At 50.9% G+C, this 20,563-nt stretch overlaps 2 protein-coding genes across 3 annotated transcripts in view; one reads left to right on the top strand and one right to left on the bottom strand.

Moving 5' to 3' along the window:
• The first annotated feature begins 236 nt into the window (after positions 1–236).
• C23H12orf76 (chromosome 23 C12orf76 homolog) lies at positions 237–6,982 on the top strand. Its single transcript, XM_042268360.2, has 2 exons — positions 237–445; positions 5,698–6,982. The coding sequence occupies exons 1-2, from the start codon at positions 313–315 to the stop codon at positions 5,781–5,783; spliced, it is 219 nt and encodes a 72-aa protein (XP_042124294.2). The 5' UTR covers positions 237–312; the 3' UTR covers positions 5,784–6,982.
• A 1,933-nt stretch (positions 6,983–8,915) lies between these two features.
• Positions 8,916–20,563, bottom strand: part of Ankrd13a (ankyrin repeat domain 13A) — a 34,018-nt gene continuing 22,370 nt past the window's right edge. Inside the window, exons 7-15 of one of the 2 annotated variants that reach the window (XM_076559971.1) lie at positions 19,685–19,751; positions 18,438–18,519; positions 17,045–17,106; positions 16,546–16,679; positions 15,984–16,141; positions 14,605–14,712; positions 12,873–13,033; positions 11,228–11,295; positions 8,916–10,737 (exon numbers count right to left, since the gene is read on the bottom strand). In XM_076559971.1, the coding sequence (XP_076416086.1) occupies positions 10,542–10,737; positions 11,228–11,295; positions 12,873–13,033; positions 14,605–14,712; positions 15,984–16,141; positions 16,546–16,679; positions 17,045–17,106; positions 18,438–18,519; positions 19,685–19,751 (1,036 nt within the window). In that variant the 3' untranslated portion in view covers positions 8,916–10,541. The remainder of the gene's footprint in view (positions 10,738–11,227; positions 11,296–12,872; positions 13,034–14,604; positions 14,713–15,983; positions 16,142–16,545; positions 16,680–17,044; positions 17,107–18,437; positions 18,520–19,684; positions 19,752–20,563) is intronic. The other variant, XM_076559970.1, reaches the window with a different exon arrangement.

The raw sequence follows: 20,563 nt of genomic DNA, 5'->3' as shown, positions 1-20,563 counted from the left end.
AATACGATTTAAACGCTTGGGTTTGTAAAGCAAAGCCGTCCACAGGGTAGGTTGACTTGAGCGCTTGCGGCAGCGGTGGAACATTCCAGGCGGAACGTTGATCCCCGGCGGAAGTTGGCCTGGGTGCCGTATTAAGCTCGGACCACTCCGCATTGGCGGAACCTCGTCCGGTCTACCCCCGGTCCCCGCCCCGTCTAGTTTCCGTGGCAACCACGCAGGCCGAGTGGGCGGGCCGCGGAGAAGGGTGCGCTTAGGGGCGGGGCCTGCGGCGGAAGCGGCGTCCGTGGGCTCGGTGCGGGGCAGGCTGCAGCGATGCTGCCTGCGGGCTGGCTGCGGCTGGTGGCCGCGCTCTGCAGCCTCCTGCTGGGGCAGGCCCAGGCCCCGAGCCCCGGGGTGCCGCCGGAGCGGAGCCGGCCCTACGCGGTGCTGCGCGGGCAGAACCTGGGTGAGCGGCGCGGGCCGGGCCGGGCCGGGGCTGGAACGGGGCGGAGCGGGATGCGCATTTGCAGACAGAGCCGAGCTCGGGGAGCTGGTCCCGGCCTTGGGGAGCGGGCGGGCGGGAGGCGCGGGAGCTGGTCCCGGACCGCTGGTCCTCAGGAGCCCGGTTTTCCTGCTGTCAGCCCCCAGCCTTGGGAGCCGGCGCTCTTGCCCTGTGTGCTGGCGGCACCTGCTGGCACTTGAAGCTGGAGACCTGGGTTTGTGCGCTCATGTCCGGCTCTATGGATCCAGGCTAGGCAGTAGGGCTCACCCTGCATCCCTCTTCCTGCCATCTAGGCCCGTTCTCAGTGATGGCGTTTGTAATGGACACGTTTTGGCATTTCCTACACACCAGGTGTTGTGCTCAGCGCTGTTTACGTGTATTTTTTTTTTGGGGGGGGGGCTTCATTGTAAGCTAATGAGAAAAGTAGGGCTTTTCGGTTTTACGGAAAAGGAAAATGAAGCCCAGAGGTAAAGTTATGTTACTCAGGGACAACCGGGTAGGGCGTGGTGAATGCCAGTATTTGAGTCTGGGGTTTGTGGGGGCTTGAAACAACTTTGGGGAGTATCTACAACATACATGCACACACATTCTAGTGCATGGCCTTGAAGAGCTCTGGTGCTCGATCCTGGGCAAACCAGAGTGAATCTGTCTGTCCTGCCTCCGCCCTCCCTTCTCGCCTCATTAGGACATCTGTGTATCTGAAGTGAGTGACCACCTGGTATCGTTTCTGGATTGTCTTTTATGTGCTTGGTTTCTCCCACGTTTTGACCACATACTTTGTACCTGTCTAGATTTCCAGCCTAACCCTTTAGACCTGGGTTTGTCAGCCTGGATACTACTGACACCTTAGATCACGTGGTTTTTGTTTTTGTTTTCATTTGAGGGAGGGGGAGAGGCTGTCCTGAGCCTCTCTTTTACTATCCTTTAATCTCTGGATGCAGTCACACCCGCCTCTTGTAGTCCACATAATCAAAATGTTTCTAGTCCTAACCTTCTTGGTTGAGAGCCCTACTGAAGAACAGCAAGCTGAGGATGCTCCCAAACTATTACCTAAAAAAAAAACAGAAAAAGAAAAAGAAAAAGAAAACAACCCCCCCCCCCCCGACACACAGAAATAGTGTTATGAAAGTTGACACTGACATTGCAGCATCCAAGCAGGTTGTGTGTCTGTACAGAATGCTCTGAGGTGGCCTGCTTAGTGATCGTGCATATATCTAGAGGTCTGGGACAAAGTAGAATTGTCCTTTACTACCTTGAGTTCAAGAAATGCAGCCCTAGGCAGTTAAGGGCAGTGGGATCCCCCCCACCCCCCAGACAGGGTTTCTCTGTGTAGCTTTGCGCCTTTCCTGAAACTCACTCTGAAGCCCAGGCTGGCCTCGAACTCACAGAGATCAGTCTGCCTCCCACATGCTGGGATTAAAGGTGTGTGTGTGCCACCACTGCCCGGCAGTGGGATTTTTGTCTCCGATTTCATGAATAAGACACAGAGAAGTTGGGTACTTTAGCCTAGGAAGGTGCATAGCCTACGAAGTACATGGGAACCCAGGCAGTCTGACCCCAAACCTCAGTACGTGATTGAACACTTTGGAGTAATCCATAGTTAAGCGTAAAGGAGTCCTTTTAATTCAGTTTTCATTTGTCCCACTCTGGATGCAGAGCATGAGGCTCAATGATGAGAAGGGACCAAAGGATGGAATTAAAATTGTCTTTTAAAGCCGGGTAGTGGTGGTGGTGCACACCTTTAATCCCAGCACTCTGGAGGCAGAGGCAGGCGGATCTCTGTGAGTTCGAGGCCAGCCTGGTCTACAGAGTGAGTTCCAGGACAGTCAGGGCTACACAGAGAAACCCTGTCTCAAAGAACAACAACAACAACAACAAATTGTCTTTTAAGGTTCTTTTTGGAACCAGTCTGGTTACTGATGTACCATTCGAGAGAGGTGGTACAAGGATGAAAAATAGAGGAGCTTATCAAGCTCCGAGTGGATATGAATCCAAATGATACTGTATACCTAGCACATGGTTTTAATTAAGCTTTTTCCTTTCTCCCTGTTTGGATCGTGTGTGTGTGTGTGTGTGTGTGTGTGTGTGTGTGTGTGTGTGTGTGTGTGTGTGTGTGTGTGTCCCGTGAGGCCAGAAGTGGGTATCAGATCCTGGAACTGGAGTTATAGGTATGGTGGGGGTCCAGTATGGGTGCTAGGTCTTTGTTAAACACAATCTTGGTCTTAAATGAGCTAAATGCCCTATCTCCAGATAGCCCAGGTCAACTAAATACTTGGCCAAATTGTCAAAAGTCTTGAATTTCTAATTACCTAAAGTTATGACTACAACTGGACTTAAAATTCTCTTGCTCCACTTAAGCCATTTTCTTACATTTTGGAAGGGGCTTTAAAATAGCAAAGGGAAGGGAAACCGGCTTCTTAACACAGAAGCAGGGCTGGAGAGGTGCTTGGCAGGCAGTCCTGGCTGTACTCGGCAGAGGGCCTGAGCTCAGTTCCCAGCACCCATAATGGTCGTAAAATTACATCTGGCTTCTGGAGTTGTGGCATGTTCTCTTTGTCATTTTTTTTCCCCTCTCCTGTCTTCCCCTCGCTCCCCAAGAAAAGCAGCTCTGTGTGTGATAACTGGGCTAAGGGGAGGGGCTGGGTTAGAGAGGCGGGGCAGGCACAGGTGCTCTGAAATGCCCGGCTTGAAAGTAGTCAGGGCTTGGCTTTTTCGGAGGAACTGGACCTCGACCAGCACGACCATAGTCCAGGCCACTGGAGCCCGTGTGGGCCCACACGCTTGGAACTGAGCATTTATAAAGGCGCCTTTGCCTATTAAAGGTCACAGCATTTTGAACGCCACAGATCGCTGCTGCCGAGTAACGTAGGTGGCTTATGTCAGTAGCTTAAAGCCCCGGACGGCCAGGCTGAGGCCACTTGTAGGGCCCACTTCCTCCCTGAGCACCTTGAATGTTTTAGGCATGACCTTGACTCTCAAAAGCGCAGCTGGGGGCTGGCGAGACAGTGGAGCAGTTAAGAAGAGCACCAGTCTTACAGAGCACGCTCTTACAGAGGCCCTGGGTTTGATTCCCAGCACCCACATGCCAGCTCAAACCTTCTGTAACTCTAGTCCCCAGGAATCTGACCCCCTCTTGAAGCCTCTGCAGCCACCAACACCCCCCCCACCCCCCCCCACCCCCGCCCCACACACACACAATTAAGTTTTAAAAGAATACAGTTCGGGCCTGGAGAGATGGCTCAGGGGTTAAGAGTGCTTTCTGCTCTTCCAGGGGACCCAAGCTGGTTCCCAGCATCCACTCTGGCAGCTCACAGCCTCCGGTAATTCAATTCTAGGGTCCAGTGTCTTTTCTGGTCTCGGCAGGTACCTGTACACACATGGCATACACACTCACATGACACACAAATCTTGAAGCTTACACACACGTGCAGATAATTAAGCCGGCAAGATGGCGCAGCAGGTAACGGTGCTTGCTGCTAAGCCCAGTGACCTGAATTTGATCTCTGGGACACACACTGAAAGGAACAGACCCCTGAAATTGTCCTTTGACCCCTGTGCATGCGCAGAGACATACAAAAATTCGATTTTTAGCCTGGTGGTGGCAGTGCACGCCTTTAATCCCAGCACTCGGGAAACAGAGGCAGGTGGATCTATGTGAGTTCGAGGCCAGCCTGGGCTACAGAGCGAGTTCCAGGACAGCCAGAGCTACACAGAGAAACCCTATCTTGAAAGACAAAAAAAAAAAAAAAAAAAAAGTTAAAAAAAATTTTTTTTGAAAGCAGATTTATAAAGTTACAGTGTTTTGGTGAGAAGCCCCTTGTCAAGATTCATCAGCTGCTGAACTGCCTTATTTATCAAACCCTCGGGCTTTAAAGATGAACGGGCTCCCTGGCTCTCTCATCGCCCATCATGAGGTGCCTCTTGCATCAGGAGCTACAGGATCTCTTTCCCCAACTCACCAGATCACAATTGTCTTTGCCTGTAGCCTTCCAAAGGCCTTTCTTGACATTGAGTGGGGGACGGGCCTGGCAGATTCCTCAGTAAGAGTGCTTGGTCTACAAGCTTGAGTGTAGCAGGAATCTTAGAAGGTCTTATTAATAAAATCAAACCTGAGGCCAGTATTGGGGTGAATGCTGGAAGATCAGAGAAGCAGAACAAGCCACAGCTTCCTCACCTCGCCAGTTCCTCAGCTGATCCTGTTTCCTCAGACTGTGTCCTCTGTGTCCACTCTGTGTCCTCATCCAGAATGAATCTCTAGCTGAACTGCTGCTCAAAAGCCTGAAAGCTTATCCAGTCAAAAGCTTCTAGTTTCTGATCCTCACGCCTTATATATCTTTCTGCTTTCTGCCATCACTTCCTGGGATTAAAGGTGTGAGTCACCATGCCTGGCTGTTTCCAATGTGGCCTTGAACTCACAGAGATCCAGAGGGATTTCTGCCTCTGGAATGCTAGGATTAAAGGTGTATGTGCCACCATTTTCTAGTCTCTGTATCTAGTGGCTGTTCTATGTCCTGACCCCAGGTAAGTTTATTAGGGTGCACAATATTTTGGGGAACACAATACCACTACACTTGAGGACCTGAGTTCAAGACCTTAGCACCCACATAAAAAGCTGCACATGACTGCCTGTGATGGACCCCAGCATTAGGGAACAGAAAACTTGCCGGATGCTCAGCTTGCCCAACCAAAAACCAGCAAGCTTCCGGTTCAGTGGGAGACCCTCTCAAGGCAATACAGTAGGGACGATAGAGATCTGACCTCTTGCATTGGCCCTGCATACATGTGTATGAGGTGTGCACTTGCACACCCACATGCATGCACCGCATGCGAGCATCAGCCTAGGTTCCTGTCTGCAAGGCCCTGTGTACATTGCTTTCCTGTTACCTCCTGCGTCTCGGCGTGCTTTCCGTGATGCCTGTCTACTTGCTGCACGTGCTGAGCTTGTTCTGGCTCCCAAGGCCCTTGCTTTGCTGACCCGAGTTGTCTCTCACAAGTAGCTCAGATGCGGTTCTTCCCGGGCCTCAGGCTGTATGGAGAACACTCACATTTATTTTCCCGTATCTGTGGGGTGAGTTGAGTAAGTGCCTGTTCATGGCTAGTTCTGGGGCCCAGCACAGTAAGTACCCTGGGTTCAAGTAGCAATTGGAAAAGCACTGTCTCTTAATGAAGTCATGGAGCCTGGAGCTTTCATGAGATAACCTGTTTTCCCTTTGCAGTGTTGATGGGGACCATTTTCAGCATCCTGCTGGTGACCGTCATCCTTATGGCATTTTGTGTCTACAAGCCCATCCGTCGTCGGTGATGGCTGCACGGGATCACCCTGTTTCGAGTTTCTGGGATGGAAACATGAGCCGCTGGAGATGGTGGAATCAGCTTCTTGGAAGTGACTGTTGATCTGATGGGTGGTAAACGTGACGGGCTTTGGGAAGGCACCCAGCAGTAATCGTTACCCTAACATCAGTTATTGGTGGCTGAGTCAATGTCTCAGTGTTTCTTTTTGTTTGGCTGTACCAGTTAAAAGTGAAGCCGGAAGCCCCAAGGTTCCCTGTAAAGATGTGTCCATTGCAGTGTCCACTGGAAGAACCGCACTGGAGAAGAGGATGCATCACTAATGCTTGAAATAGTAAGGAGGCTTAACATGTAGACATCCCCTGCTTTCAACCATTCTGTCACTATGTGTTGCTCACACATGGGGGCCAGGAAGATGGCTCAGCAGGTAGAGGGGCTTGCCACCAAGCCTGATGACCTGAGTTTGATTCCCAGCACTCATCTGGTGGAAGGAGAGAACCGACTCCCGTGGGTTGTTCTCTGACCCCCGCAGATGAATAAATATAAAAACAAAGCCCACGTTTTTGCTCTACTGAGCTGCCCTAGAATACCCTGGGTGCAAAGCCAGCGTTCGCTGTGGGCCACCTAGGCCAGCGCTCCTGCATCGGCACTGTACTTGAATGCCCACAGTTCTGCCAGAATTGTATCCTCGGTCTGTAACCCCAAGCCCCCTTGGCCTGGAAGGCTCTGGGTTGGACTGGAAATGCTCCTGTCTACCAGAAGAACAACTCCACCTGACCCAAACATACTGATGTCCCTCTCACCCGCGGCTCAGGCCTGTGGTAGCTTCTCAGATGGGAACGTGAGACTTCGCTCCCCGTCTTCTCCCGGCTGTCGAGGGGCCGGCCAGCCATTGTCCGCTGTGCAGGCTGCTGTGTTTACAAGGCTGCCAGCTTTCCAAGTGCTGCTACTGAACTAGATTTCCCTGCTGATATTTTCATCGTGATAGTGATGATTAGTATTTATTTGAAAGGTGCTAGATTTAATTTTGTTATGGAATTGTTGTAATGCTTAGTCTTGTGTTCCCTGCAAGCACAGCACTGGTCTTTTTTGTCTTATAATCTAATAACCTGTACTTGATGTGAATTAACTGATGAGGAGCACTGTAACTGTTGGGGTCTTGTCGGTAACCCTGTAACACTGAGCCATTAAAATGTCAAGGTTAAAGAGAAATCCTGTCTGCTGTTTTATTCATCATTATGTTCCCAAGTGTTTAGAATGTGGGGTGGGGCTGTACAGGTGGCTCAGTGGTTAGGAGCACTGGTTGCTTTTGTACAGAATCAAGGTTTGGTTCCCAGAACCCAGGTGGTGGCTGACGACCACCTGGAACTCCAGTTCCAGGGAATCCAACGCTTTCTGCTGACCTCTGGGGGACACCAAGCATATGTGTAGTGAACAGACATCACCAAGGCAAACCACTCAGTCTGTGTAAAAACTTCAGTGCAGGTGTGTTTGGTGTGTTTGAATCTGGTCTCATTTGTTTAAGGAAGGACCTGTGCAGCAGACTCTAAACTGGTATAAACTGGTATGTGACGTGAGGCTGAACCAGAATCACTCTGGGGCTGGGAGAGCAGGCCTGCATTCTTGTTCAAGGCCAACTGTAAGCAGCTTACCCTCCCCAGAGCCTCGGATTCCCTCTAAGCAGTACACCGGCACCCTGAAGCCAGGTGATGTTAAATACTGAAATGTGGGAGACATGGTCACAGCCAGGCCGCTCTCCCCAGAAGTTCCAGGCTATTGCCCTGCTGGATGAGGAATATGTGGACACTGAGACTGAGCATCCCAGGAGGACAAGTCCAGCCCACTCCATGAACAACCTCTTGATATGCCGCTATACTACTTGTTGCCATTTTTAAGATTTTTAAGGGAAAGAGTAAAACCTTGCCAAGTAATCCTTGTTATTGTTTTCACTTGGTGGTAACCAGGAGCTGTGGATGAGTCCCAGGGCAGAGTTAGACCCTCAGAGACACCTGGTTAGAGACAGAAATTGTGGGGCTGGAGAGAGGGTTCAGCAATTGAGAGCATGTATTGCGCTTCCAGAGGACCCGGGTTGACCCCCAGCATCTACATCAGGCGGCTCACAACCAGCTCCACTACAGCTCCAGGGAGCGCTGGCTTCCGAGGGGGCCAGCACACCTACCCTCCTCAGACACGTGATTAAGCGTTTCTTAAGAACAATCAGACATTGCCAGGCCTGGTGGTGCACACCTTTGATCCCAGCACTCACAAGTCAGTTTCTAGCTGACTTCAGTCTCAAACCCACACCTCTGCTAGACTCGGGGCTAGGCAGCACTCTGACTCCATCACTTACTGCCCCATGGTCACTTAAGACTTCCGCAGTCCAGTTCATCTCCCTTGATGTCCTGATGGTCAGGAGGAGCCTGAGGCCAGGCTGCTGTCTTCCTGTGCCCATCACCACCAAAGCCAACTTTCTCTTCACACTTAACTTGGTAAAGCACAAGGCAGGAACAGACTCTCAGAAACCTGTATTCATGCCAGCAACGCTTCCAGGTGGAACGGACTGGGGCGTGAGCCTTGGTGAACTGCTCGGTGTTAAGTATGCATAGGCTGCCGTGCCCCCCCCCCCCCCAAAGGGGCTGTTCTTCATGACGCCCCCAAGCACAGCTGCTCTCCCCATCTTCCTAGGGCAGCAAAGCCCCTTCCAGAACCCTAACACCTTTATCTAGCCACTGCCTTTTTAAGACCCTGGTTTTCACTTGAATGCCTTACAAGTAGCCCCCCGCCCCCAGCACCCTGGCTTCAAGGAGCGAGTCCACTTCAGCAGTGATGATGTTGACCCACTTTTCCTTCTTCCTGAAGACACCACACTTCAGGAGGTGCACGAAATGGATCCAAACAGCCCAACAATGGATGCTTCTTCATCTCCATCTGGCACAAGTTGTGAGACAATGTTGACTGTGCCCTGAGCAGGAAGGCTGTGTGTGTGTGTGTGTGTGTGTGTGTGTGTGTGTGTGTGTGTGTGTGTGCGCGCGCGCGCTACTTTGTAAAGGACAGGCACTGTGACGGGGAGTGCGTGTCCGGTGAACCTCCAGTGACAAGAGGATGCTCCGAGGAAGAGACAGGACTCCGGCCGGCCGGCCCTCAGGACTGTGAGCACCCTCTATGGAAGCATATTTATTGGCGTTTTAAGAGAGAACACATGGGGAAAGCTGCAACACGTTGATGCAATGCTCAGTCCTTTTTTAAGTGACTTCCTGGGGACACAGTCACAGACTTCAGGAATGCAAACAGAGGAGTCACCCGGGAGTCACCTTGGTGGGTGACACAGCCCGAGGACTGCCACTCCCACGGTACCTTTGCCCCCAACAAACGCCAAGGACACAGACCGCCAAGCTGTACAAATGTGATGCCCATACTGGCCTATGTACAGGGAGGGAAGTCTGGTTAGACCAGGACAAAAGGCAGATGGCTATGAGGAATTAAAATCACAATTCTTTTTGTCTAAGAACATTTTACTGGCAACACTGACTGTATCAAACAGACATTCTTGGGACTGGTGGATTCCCTTCCTATCCCAAAAGAAGCGTAACAGGAAACAGATGCAAAACAGAGGCAGGTGCTGTTTACCAGTGGTCAGCGCAGCCTGTGGGGGGGACGCCTGCACCGGGTGAGAGGTGCAGGGTGCCCTTGGCTGTATCCCCCAGGGGTCGGTCTGTTATGCAGTAGGTATTTACAGGAGGGTTAGACAAAATAGTTAACTACTAAAGGTATCCAAAAAAGGCCTGAGAAAATCTGGTTAAAATGCATAACCTTGTATTGCTACTGATGGGAGTAGTCATTTTTATATCTTTTAAAAATAATAAAAAGATTCTGTTAAAAAATATATTTATCCAGAAAGATGTTGATTTGAACTCTAAAAAGCAATGAGTTGTCCCTTTTCCCTTTTGGATGAAGAGCCTCTACTCCATGTTAGCGTCCCTCTGATTCAAGTCCATCCTGTCCGTCCTCCGAGGCAGCCAGGCCTGCAGCTGGCTCTGCCGGGCCAGCGCTTCGGTCAGCTTGCCTGCTTCGAGAACCAGCCGCCGACCGACTCCCCTAGCTGCTCCTCCAAGGACAGGATTAGCTGCCTTTGGTGTAGCCTGGAGGATGCTGCTCCCAGAGGAACTCTCCTCAGTGTGTGGAGTGAGGTGGCTTAAAACTATTAGTAATTTTTAAGGCTAAGGCAACATCCGTGGTCATTTGTCTATCTTAATTTGATGCAAATAGTTAGCCATAATCTAAAATAGATCCTGTGCATATCCTCTTAGCTGGGGTACAGAGCATGGACAAGGTAGAGATGAGGAGGTGTAATGGCGGCAACGTCCTATCCTAGGGACCCTACAGGAAGGGAAATGGAGAGGTCAGCATAACCCGTTTCTTTGGTGAGCACTCTACAAAGGCCGCTGCTCCCGTGTAGAAAGCACCCTGACCCTACAGGAACTGTTAGAACTCCTGATTAAGATGTCTCTGCTAACCCGCAGGGCTTGGCGTCTGTCTAAAGCTGGTAGTAGAGATGTGACCTGCAAGCCAGGGCAGCTAATGGAAGGTGACGATGCCCCTCCCCTCAGCCAGGAGATGGGGCCTGCCAGTGCTCCCCTTCTCCATTCTGGGGAGTCCCTGGGCCTGCTCCTTTGCATAAGGAAGGGGCAGCTGCTGTCTGCAGGAGTGCAGGCCCTCTGCCGTCGGGTCTCAGCTGACGGAGCACTCCCGCGTAGCCCCTGGACAGAAATGTCTATTTCTCGGTGAGTGACAGCTGCAAGACTTGCTGGAGTTGGGCCTCTTCCTCCTGCAGCCTGAGCTCCTGTTCGGCCAGCTCCTTGGCAGACAGCTCCATGGCCAGCTGCAGGTCACTATCAAAGCGGCTCGACTCACCGAGGGCACCTGGGCACGGGCCTTCCATGGTGGTTAGGAGGCTCTCCTGGATGGCCCTAGGGTGGAACACAGGCCGGTCATTCCTGTCCGGGAGGCAGTGGCAGCAACCACCTTCTTACTGATTACTAAGAGCACCCTGTACCAAGCCCTCCTGGTGAGGAGGAGGTGCTGGGCCGACGTGACCCAGCATCACCCAGGACTAGGCTATGAAGGGAATCGGGCTGTCTGAAAGCAAAGGTGAGGTTCGTGACCCACACTGCTCACGTGCCTGGCTCACACAGGAAAAAGGAGGCACTGCTGCCGTCTCCCAGGTCTGTAGCTCCTCCCCAGCCAGCCCCACAATCAACACTGACAGAAGAGCAGGCCGGTCAGAAAACCCCTCCCCTGTGGGCCAGGCAGCGCACAGTGCCCTCCAGAAATGCACTCACTTCAGAGCTGGTTTAATGAGGAAGCACAGAAGAGGAACGGCAGAGCTGACTCTGTACCGGGCGCCTGTGCCCACCCGGGTCTGACAAAAGCCACATCCTGAGAGGTCCCATCCCTTACCTCTCATACTGGGCTTCATAGCTGTGGGTGGGGCTGATCCCTCCATTTGAAGCTGGTCCCGAAAGTTCCTGGAAAACCGAAGACGGGTATAAATACCTCACAGAAGGAATAGTTGCCAAAATGACCAGGAAATGAAGATAGTGAGGACAAAATGTGCAGTATTTATAACCTGTCACTGATGGTGACTGTCAGGTTGCATACTTTTCTACCGTATGGACCGGCATCAGGCGTCACCCTGGATTCAGGGCCACCACCACCTTCTCAGGCTTCACATGGTTCCAGCCTAGAACCACTAACCTGGGGCAACACTCAAACAGCCAAGGCGGGGCATGCTTTAGAGACAGACAGGAGGCATAGTCTGGTCTTTGTGGCCCTGGACTCGAGCTATTGTGAAGTCGAGGTCTCACCGCTATTGGGAGAGCACAGCGAAGCTTGCCTGGACGGGGAGAGGAAGGGCTGACAGTCCTGTCTAGGGGCTGGAATACAGGGAGCTTCCAAAGGCAGCAGGCCCAGCTGCCAAAAAAGTAAATAAAACCAACCCCATCCCACCCACCCACGCCCAAAAAAGAGGGCCGGAGAGATGATGGTTCAATGGTTAGAGCAATGGCTGCTCTTCCAGGACCCAGGTTTGGTTCCCAGCACCCACGTGGCAGCTCACAACCATCTATAACTCCAGTTCCAGGGGATCCAACACTCTTCTGGCCTTCTCAGGCACCAGACACAGACATACATGCTGGAAAAACACCCATGCACATTAAAAAATGAATGAAAAAGAAAAAAGCACAACAAATGACTTGGGAATGGGTCTATGATGGCAGTGGGGGAGTAAAGACGGGGTGGGACTAGAACTGCTCAGGCCCCAGAAGGCTTTGTGAGCAGTGACAGGCGCATGGACACTGCTCACAGCTCATAGGCTCCAGCAGAGCAGGAGCTGGTTCACCCAAGAATTCCCAGCATGCTCTGCAAATTCCTGTGAATGGACAATGGGGAGGAAAGAAGAAACCAGTAGCTGGACAGCACAGCCCAGGGCACAAGGCCACTGTGGACCACGGAGCCCTGCCGTAGGGAAAGGAAGGAAGGAACAAAGAAAGCAATGACACTCCGTTATCCTCAGCAGGCTGGGGGCTGACTGTGTGCCCAGCTGACCTCTGCTCAAGCTAGGCGCCCCCGAGGGTGGAAGAGCAAGCCTCCCGGAATAGCGCCAGAAGCCGCAGGAGGGAGGGACACCCCCCCCACCCCCACCCCATGTGCTCTTTTCTTAGTTCTGAGAACAGAAAGAGACTCAACTGTCAGAGTGAGCTCATTTACCACACCCTGACTGAGCAGCCCTTACAGTGATCGTCCTCTTGGGGAACCGGGGTGAAGGTCCACACCACTACCTTAACTGACGTAAACGTGACACTTCAGTACTAGAAGATTGTGAAGCACACCTTGAAAAATACCCAAGAGCTACCCGGGTGAACGGCTAAAGGAAGTCTGTCTGAAGACAGCTTATGAACGATGCCAGCTGGTGACGGCCAGAGGGAGCCGAGTCTCTTCGGTAGCGAGCTTTTGTGAAATGACCTGACAAGCACCGTCACCATGCCATGCCAACCTTGTTACTTAGAGCAAGTCTGAGCTAGAAACTTCCCTGCTGACAACGTACCTGGCTCCTGCTGGACTCCAACAGGCTCTGCTGGATGGCAAACTGCATTATTTCATAGTCCTCATCCTGGAGATGCACGTTTCTGCCATTGTCTTGAACATGATAGGACTCAGGAATTTCAAACACAGACTGATCAACCTCAAAGCTTGTGACCTCGGAAGCTGAAATACAAAGGCAACTGTCCAGTGTCTTCACTCATTACAGTCAATTCAGACAATTGTTTTCTTTCAGGCTTTTTTTTTTTTTTTGAGACAGGGTCTATGTAGCTCAAGCTGGCCTCAAACTCAAAACACAGCCCAGGTTGGCTCCAAACACATAATCTTCCAGCCTCAGAGTATGGTGTGTGTTCAACTATGTGTGGGGGGCGTCGTTTCCTTGACTGTTCTTTCCTGACACGGGGATCTTACTGTAAAGCTCATGCTGACCTCAAACTCCTGGACTCCAACCCTCCTGCCTCAGCCTCCAAGGGCTGGGTTAGAGGCCTGAGTCACTGTGCTCAGCTTAAAGACATCTCAGGTGAAAAAGGTGAAACTGGAACTACCCAGGAGCCAGGATGTGGCTGAGCGGGGCAGGCTGGCCTGGCACGTGAGGCTCTCGGTTCAGCGGGGCAGCGCTGGCCTGGCACGTGAGGCTCTCGGTTCAGCGGGGCAGCGCTGGCCTGGCACGTGAGGCTCTCGGTTCAGCGGGGCAGCGCGGCAAATAATCAAGCGTGAAAGATGAAAGTGTAATAACCAAATTGCTATTGAAGACTTGAAAAGAGTACTGTAACAGTAAAGTTCACCAGAGCATGGGTTCACTGTCCTCGATCTTTCTGGTGGAAACTAACGCGTGATCCTGACGAAGGGAACTCGGTAGACTGTAAAGTACGGAGATTCTCTTCCCTAATGGAGCCAACTGAGCGACCTAGAACCGCGGCAAAAATGCACCCTTCCTCCTCCGGTTGTTCCAAGTCGTTGTCACAGTGACACGACTGACCCAACGACACAGGTTGTCCCACTGCATCTGAACTTTCCTCGTCTGCATCACAGACCTGCTGCACTTACTTCTAATGTCTAGTCTACAGCATCCAGTGTCTAGTCTATGACATCCAGTGTCTAGTCTACAGCATCCAGTGTCTAGTCTATGACATCCAGTGTCTAGTCTATGACATCCAGTGTCTAGTCTACAGCATCCAGTGTCTAGTCTACAGCATACAGTGTCTAGTCTACAGCATCCAGTGTCTAGTCTATGACATCCAGTGTCTAGTCTATGACATCCAGTGTCTAGTCTATGACATCCAGTGTCTAGTCTATGACATCCAGTGTCTAGTCTACAGCATCCAGTGTCTAGTCTACAGCATCCAGTGTCTAGTCTACAGCATCCAGTGTCTAGTCTACAGCATCCAGTGTCTAGTCTATGACATCCAGTGTCTAGTCTACGACATCCAGTGTCTAGTCTATGACATCCAGTGTCTAGTCTACAGCATCCAGTGTCTAGTCTACGACATCCAGTGTCTAGTCTATGACATCCAGTGTCTAGTCTATGACATCCAGTGTCTGTCTAGTCTATGACATCTAGTGTCTGTCTAGTCTACTGACATCCAGTGTCTAGTCTACAGCATCCAGTGTCTAGTCTATGACATCCAGTGTCTAGTCTATGACATCTAATGTCTAGTCTATGACATCAAATGTGACATCAAATATTTAGTCTAATGACAGGGTTCTCAAGTCACCATCGCAGCTCTTCAGTTTACCTGTGTCGGCCTGGATCCCCTCCACATTCTGACTCTCTTCAGCGGTGCTACAGCCATTAACATTTCCAAAGGTAATCCGTGCGTTCAAAACGTGAAACAAGGGGATTTCTGACAAAACAAAAGCTTCTATCAGGAGACTTCACCGAGAACAATAATCACTGGCTAGCACCATGCAAAGCACACTCTATCAGCAGGTTTCCATCAGGCTTAGGGCAGCACCACATACATACACATACACCCAGTCCACGGATGGGAAAACTGAGACCAAGTCAGACCCACCTTCTCCCAGATGACAGTGAGTAAGTGATCAAGACAGGAGTCAAGTGTCACGAATACTCAAACACCCCAATCCAAAATAGCCTTGTCCATACTAGTCCAAAACCAAAGCATGTGGATGCATGGGAAGATCTTAGTGTCAAATGCTTTCATCCACTAATTATCTAGGGTGATAGGTGAATCTAGGAGCAATTACCTTACAGGAGGATGGGTAGTGTGCGCGCGCGCACGCACACACACACACACACACTCACACACGCAATTATTGAAGTATTAACAAAATATTAAAAAAAAATCTAAAAAGTTCAAAATAAAATTATCCAATTTGAAGTTTGCTTACATTAAAGGTATGACATCAAAACAAGATTCATATTCTTTATTTGGGGGTGGTTCTTGTTTTATGATATAGGCCTCATCATGTAGCTCTGACCTGCCTGGAACTCACTCTGTAGACCAGGCTGACCTCAAATGTATACAGATCCGCCCACCTGCCTGGGTACTGGGTCAAAGGCGTGCGCCACCACTCCTGGCCCTTCTCACACCTGTTAGTACCGTCCATACACAGACACACTAGCTGGGAATCTGTTCATTTTGATAACAAAAGGAATCAAGCAGCATGCCAAGTCTTCAAATACAGTCAATTCAGATGATAATTCTGGCCTCTCCATTCTTGTTCTTTTTGGTTTTGTGTTTTGAGACAGCGTCTCTTTATGTAACCCTGGCTAGCTACAACTCACAGAGCTCCACCTGCCTCTGTCTCTAAGTGCTGGGATTAATGGTGTGCGCCATTAATTTGGCCTCCCAATGTCCCTTTCTTTTTTTAATGTTATTGGTTCTTTTGGGTCTTCCCCATTGCCTTTTTTTTTTTTTTTTAAGACAAGGTCTCGCTACATAGCCCTGGCTGTCTTAGAACTCTCTCTGTAACCAAGCTGGCCTTGAACTCACAGAGCTCCACCTGCCTCTGTCTCTAAGTGCTGAGATTAAAGGTGTGCGCACCACAGTCTGCTGCTAATTTCTCTAATACGCTCCATTTCCCTGACGTGCACTGCCCCCCTCACAAACAGGCAAACCTGCAGGTACCCCTCAATTCTATTTAACCATACCTATTTTGACAGGGAATCCAGGAGGAAAGTCCAATTTGATGAAATCTCTCAATCTTGCAAAATGAGCGCTGGTCCGAGCCATGAGGTCGATGATGGGAATGACCTGTTCCACGAGGGAGAGCGGGAACTCTTCGCACATCCACAGTGTAGCTTTAAACCTGTGCGGTTTGACAGGGCAGGGCTGAGGCCAGCTCCCCTGGGTGGGAGAGGCAGGGCACTGCTACTCAGCAGGCTAGACACACCACCCTCTGGAACCCACACCTGCTCATTACCCCTCAGCTGAGGACTTGTGAGAGCCCGAGGAAGTCGGCTCCCCTGAACGCTGACAGACTTTCATTTGATCAGCTGGGGTTTACTGGCAGTGAATAAAACAGAGCCTTACAGGACAAAGGCGCTCTTCTCTCCCTGTTCTCTAGACAAAGGCCACACGGAGAGCCGTTCCTGTTAGACTTTGTCAGGTTAAGTAACTTCAACATTCCCTTTAAAGGGAAGGGCAAGGAACAGCCAAAGCCAACGGAAACTCAGTTTCGGAGGGAACACGACAGCCTCACCCTCCACTTACTTCTGTGTTCGGATCGTCAGCTCCTTTGGCCTTCCAATGTCCCTGTCTTTCAGATCAAAGTCTTCGTCAAAGTACTCGTCGGGTGTGATGGCCGTGGGGTTGTTCACGGTGGCACACTCCGTAGTGAGGTCCTGCTGAGCCAGAACTCAGGGGAGTCACAGCTGCCCGGCTGAAGTGCAGCCCCACAAGGGGCTTCACTAAGTCCGGTTACGGCAGGAACAAGCAAGTCTAACATAACAGCCCCGGGTTTGGTCCCCGCCCTCTTCCCATCTTTATGTGCTGGGTAGAGAAGACAGCCAGGGGAGCCAGTGTGGGATGTGGGATTCTAGGACCTACCCTTTCTCCAAAATCTTGATGTTTCAAAGTCCCCTTCATCTACTTCTCTCCCCCCAGATGTCTGTAGTACACCTCGGGAACTGAGGTACTTTCCAAGTCAAGTGACCTACTCAGGACCCAGCGGCCGCCATCACAAACAGGAGAAGCCCTGTCTTCAACTCACCCCTTGAGCACCAAACTGATGTTCCACAGTTCCCAGCAGAGACTCCAGTGGATTCCGGTCCTCTAGAGAGGAAGGAAGATAAACAGAATCAAGGCCCTCGCAGCATTTCCCGGGTCCTGATCCAAGCTCCCGACGATTCCATTTGCAGGCAGGGAGATAAAAACCACCCACAGGGTGAGTTTATCCTTAGAGCATCCTTTCATTAGCAGCTTTAACTTGGAGGGACCATTATAAGAATCCAAAGGACTGGAGGGATGGCTCATCAGTTAAGAGCACTGGTTGCTCTTCCAGAGGTCCTGAGTTCAATTCCCAGCAACCACATGGTGGCTCACAACCATCTGTAATGAGATCTGGCGCCTGGCCTGTAGGCAAACATGCAGGCAAAACACTGTATACACAATAAATAAATCTTTAAAAAAAAAAAAAGAATCCAAGCAGCATCACCATAGAAACCATTGTTATATGTGATTAACATAGATCACTTAGGAAAGTGGGGGAAAAAAAAGAATTCAAGCAGAGTAGTTTTAGCACCTGGTTTGGAGGAGAGCTGGTGTGGATCTCTGCCACCCTGGCCACTCAGGGCTGTGCTCTGGCTCTAGCCTGCCCACCAGGTGCACAGCTGGTGACCACGTCACTACCTGCACGTTCTCAGTGACCAACAGTGGTCAGCAGCACCTCCACGTCACTACACAGGAGGATGAGGCCTCCAGCAGGACAGCTTCACAAGGCCACGGAGCTGGCAAAGCCAGGATGTAATAACCCCATACCCACGGTGACTCGGCTAAGAGCCCGAGTTCCAGTACCTTCTCTCTCTCCATTTTTGTTGTTGCTGCTGCTAAATCCAACAGTTACTTGTAATAACACACAGACACACCCTCGTGAATGGTTTTAATTAAAACAACTGAAACCAACCATGAAAAACTTCAAGAAAAAGTCAAACTAAGGAAATTTTTACAAAGAAAAGTTAGGATCTGTATGTCCAAGCACATTTAGCCCAAACTAAACAGAACTGTTTAGACCAGTGGTTTTCAACTTGTGTGTGGGTCACTACCCCTTTAAGGGGTCAAAGGATCTTTTCACAGGGGTCGCCTAAGACCACTGGAAAACTCAGATATTTACACTATCATTCATTACAGTGGCAAAATGACAGCTCTAAGTAGCAACGAAAATAGTCTCAGGGCTGGAGACAGCACAGCACGAGGGACCTGGGTAAGGCGCTGCGGCAGTGTTAGGGGTGAGGCGCTGCAGCGTTAGGGGTGAGGCGCTGCGGCGGCGTTAGGGGTGAGGCGCTGCGGCGGCGTTAGGGGTGAGGCGCTGCGGCGTTAGGAAGGCTGAGAGCCGCTGTTCTCCCCAGCCAGGCAGTCGGGGGAGGAGGCAGGGCGGTGCCGATTACCTTTGTACCTCTTCTTTTCCTCCTCTGTCAGGTGCTCCGTGCGGATTTTGGTGATCACACTCACATTGTTGACCGTGTAAACCTTGAGGTGTGTGTGCAAAAGAGAACAGTGACACAGGCGTCAGCCAGCTCTGGCACAGAAAGTCCAAGAGAGCTGAAGCAAAACCCAGCAAACCCAGCCAACTAAAAGTGAGACCCGGTCACCAAACCCAGCCTCCCCAACCCCTGGGAGCCCGGGGGACGCAGCAGCACTACCTGCCCTTCTCTGTGCCCTTCTTGTTGCTAAGGGCTCAGCAGGCAGGTATCTATCTTGCAGACAGGGCGGCTGCACTGGGCGCCTCTTGATCCTAACCTGCCTCCTGTGCTCCGGGGTGCTCTATCACAGTCCTGCCTTAGCCGAAGCCAGGATCTCTAGACCTGGGAGACAGAGAGCACCACACCCTTTCTCCTGCCGGCCTGCCAGGGAGCTGGGCCGTCGTGCCGTCTGCGGGGCTGGTGTGCTGTGTGCTGGCAGCTGCCCAACTGTCTGGAGCCCAGCAGCTGTTTCTAAATGCAGCATCCGAGCATGATGGAGCGGATCTGCTCACCCAGAGGCCAGCAGAGGACCCTACAGCACCTGGCTCCCTCCATCCCCGCCGCCGTACACTAAGGAAAGTCCAGCAAACAGCCTGTCAGCTGATAAAATACCAGATGACATGACAGGCATCCCTCTCAGTTCACAGATGCTATGTAAGTGGGCTGGGATGCATCAGCTCTAGAAATCAACTAAAACCTAAGTAACAAAGATTCACAGAAGCTCCTTACTAAATGGCATAGTCTTTAGAAAAGACAAACTGGTTAAATTTAATGTAAAAAACAGAACCAACAATCATTTTTCTTTAGGAAAGCTGTGGATCTGTTCACTGAATGCTATCCCATTTTCTGAAAATCAGTTAAGATAAAACATCAAGCTGGGTGGTGGTGGCGCACGCCTTTAGTCCCAGCACTCAGGAGGCAGAGCCAGGCAGATTTCTGTGAGTTTGAGGCCAGCCTGGGCTACAGAATGAGTTCCAAGAAAGGGTAAAGCTACACAGAGAAACCCTGTCTCAAAAAACAAAAACAAACAAAAAACTATCAGGTAGGAGACACATTGGATTATTCCCCAGGGATCCTCTCGCACAGATGCATGAGAACAATCAGAACAGATTCCTCATTCGCATAGAAGCTAAAAAGCTATAAGAAATCTTATTGTAAGAGTTTCCTTTTACCTTGGCTTCGTAACCATTAACAACTTCTGCTTTATCTGTCCTCCAGCCCCAGAATCCGGATTTAGTTCTGATAAAGAGTGAACACCACAAATTTCCACATGTACAGTATGCCATTCTGAGTTCACCCCACAGCCTTTACAGTCCCCCAGCTTGAGTTAGTCAAGGACACTTGGAAATCATGGTCCCACTGTCCACAAAAGGATGCTACCAATGACAGATGGCTTAACCCCGCCCCCTCACACGGTTATCAATCAATTTGCCTCACTCCAGCAAAGGAAGCCTCCACTTCTGGCTTCTAAACAGGAATTGCCAGTACAGGGGACAAAGGTCGTGACATCTGTGGACAGCTATCCCAAAGAAGTAAGTGGAGATGACCAGTGTCCGAGGTCTCGCTTGCTCCAAGAAGGAATCTGGGTCAGAGCATTTATCTGGGTCATCTCCTGCAGGCAGGGGCGTAAGAGCCTCCAGCTCCATCCAGGAATTCTCAGAAGTGAAGCCCAGAGCTCCCCGCCGCTCCCCGCCTCTTGGAGAAAGGCAGATGGAGGAGGAGTGGCCATTAAAGCTTTCACAATGACTGCAGAGTCTCGTGTCCATCAGGTCAGGTAGAGGAGAGGGGAAGGACATGAAAAGTGGCTGTTCAGCCCAGCCACTGATTCCCAGCTGGGCAGCGACTTCTGAGGTACCCCAGGGTGTAGCTGCAGCAGTAACATGGGCTTAGAAACCCAGCTACCCAAGGCTACACACTTCTGGGGGAAAATGTATTCAGGATCCAAGAACAGCCTCTAGGTTCTGATTCTTTTTCTTTTATGTGTGCTGTTTTAAAGACAGATGTTGCTATGTGGGCCAGGCTGGTCCCAAACCAGAGAGCCTCTTGCCTCC

Source organism: Peromyscus maniculatus, chromosome 23, assembly GCF_049852395.1.
Source record: "Peromyscus maniculatus bairdii isolate BWxNUB_F1_BW_parent chromosome 23, HU_Pman_BW_mat_3.1, whole genome shotgun sequence".
NCBI lineage: Eukaryota > Metazoa > Chordata > Mammalia > Rodentia > Cricetidae > Peromyscus > Peromyscus maniculatus.
The sequence above is the reverse complement of the archived record's forward strand: the minus strand, read 5'-3'. Positions and strand labels throughout refer to the sequence as shown.

Bases quoted from the DNA above. Each gene is read 5' to 3' on its own strand.
- C23H12orf76 (XM_042268360.2), top strand. From the start codon at position 313: ATGCTGCCTGCGGGCTGGCTGCGGCTGGTGGCCGCGCTCTGCAGCCTC. The intron at 446-5,697 runs GTGAGCGGCGCG...TTCCCTTTGCAG, and splicing joins GCTGCGCGGGCAGAACCTGG to TGTTGATGGGGACCATTTTC.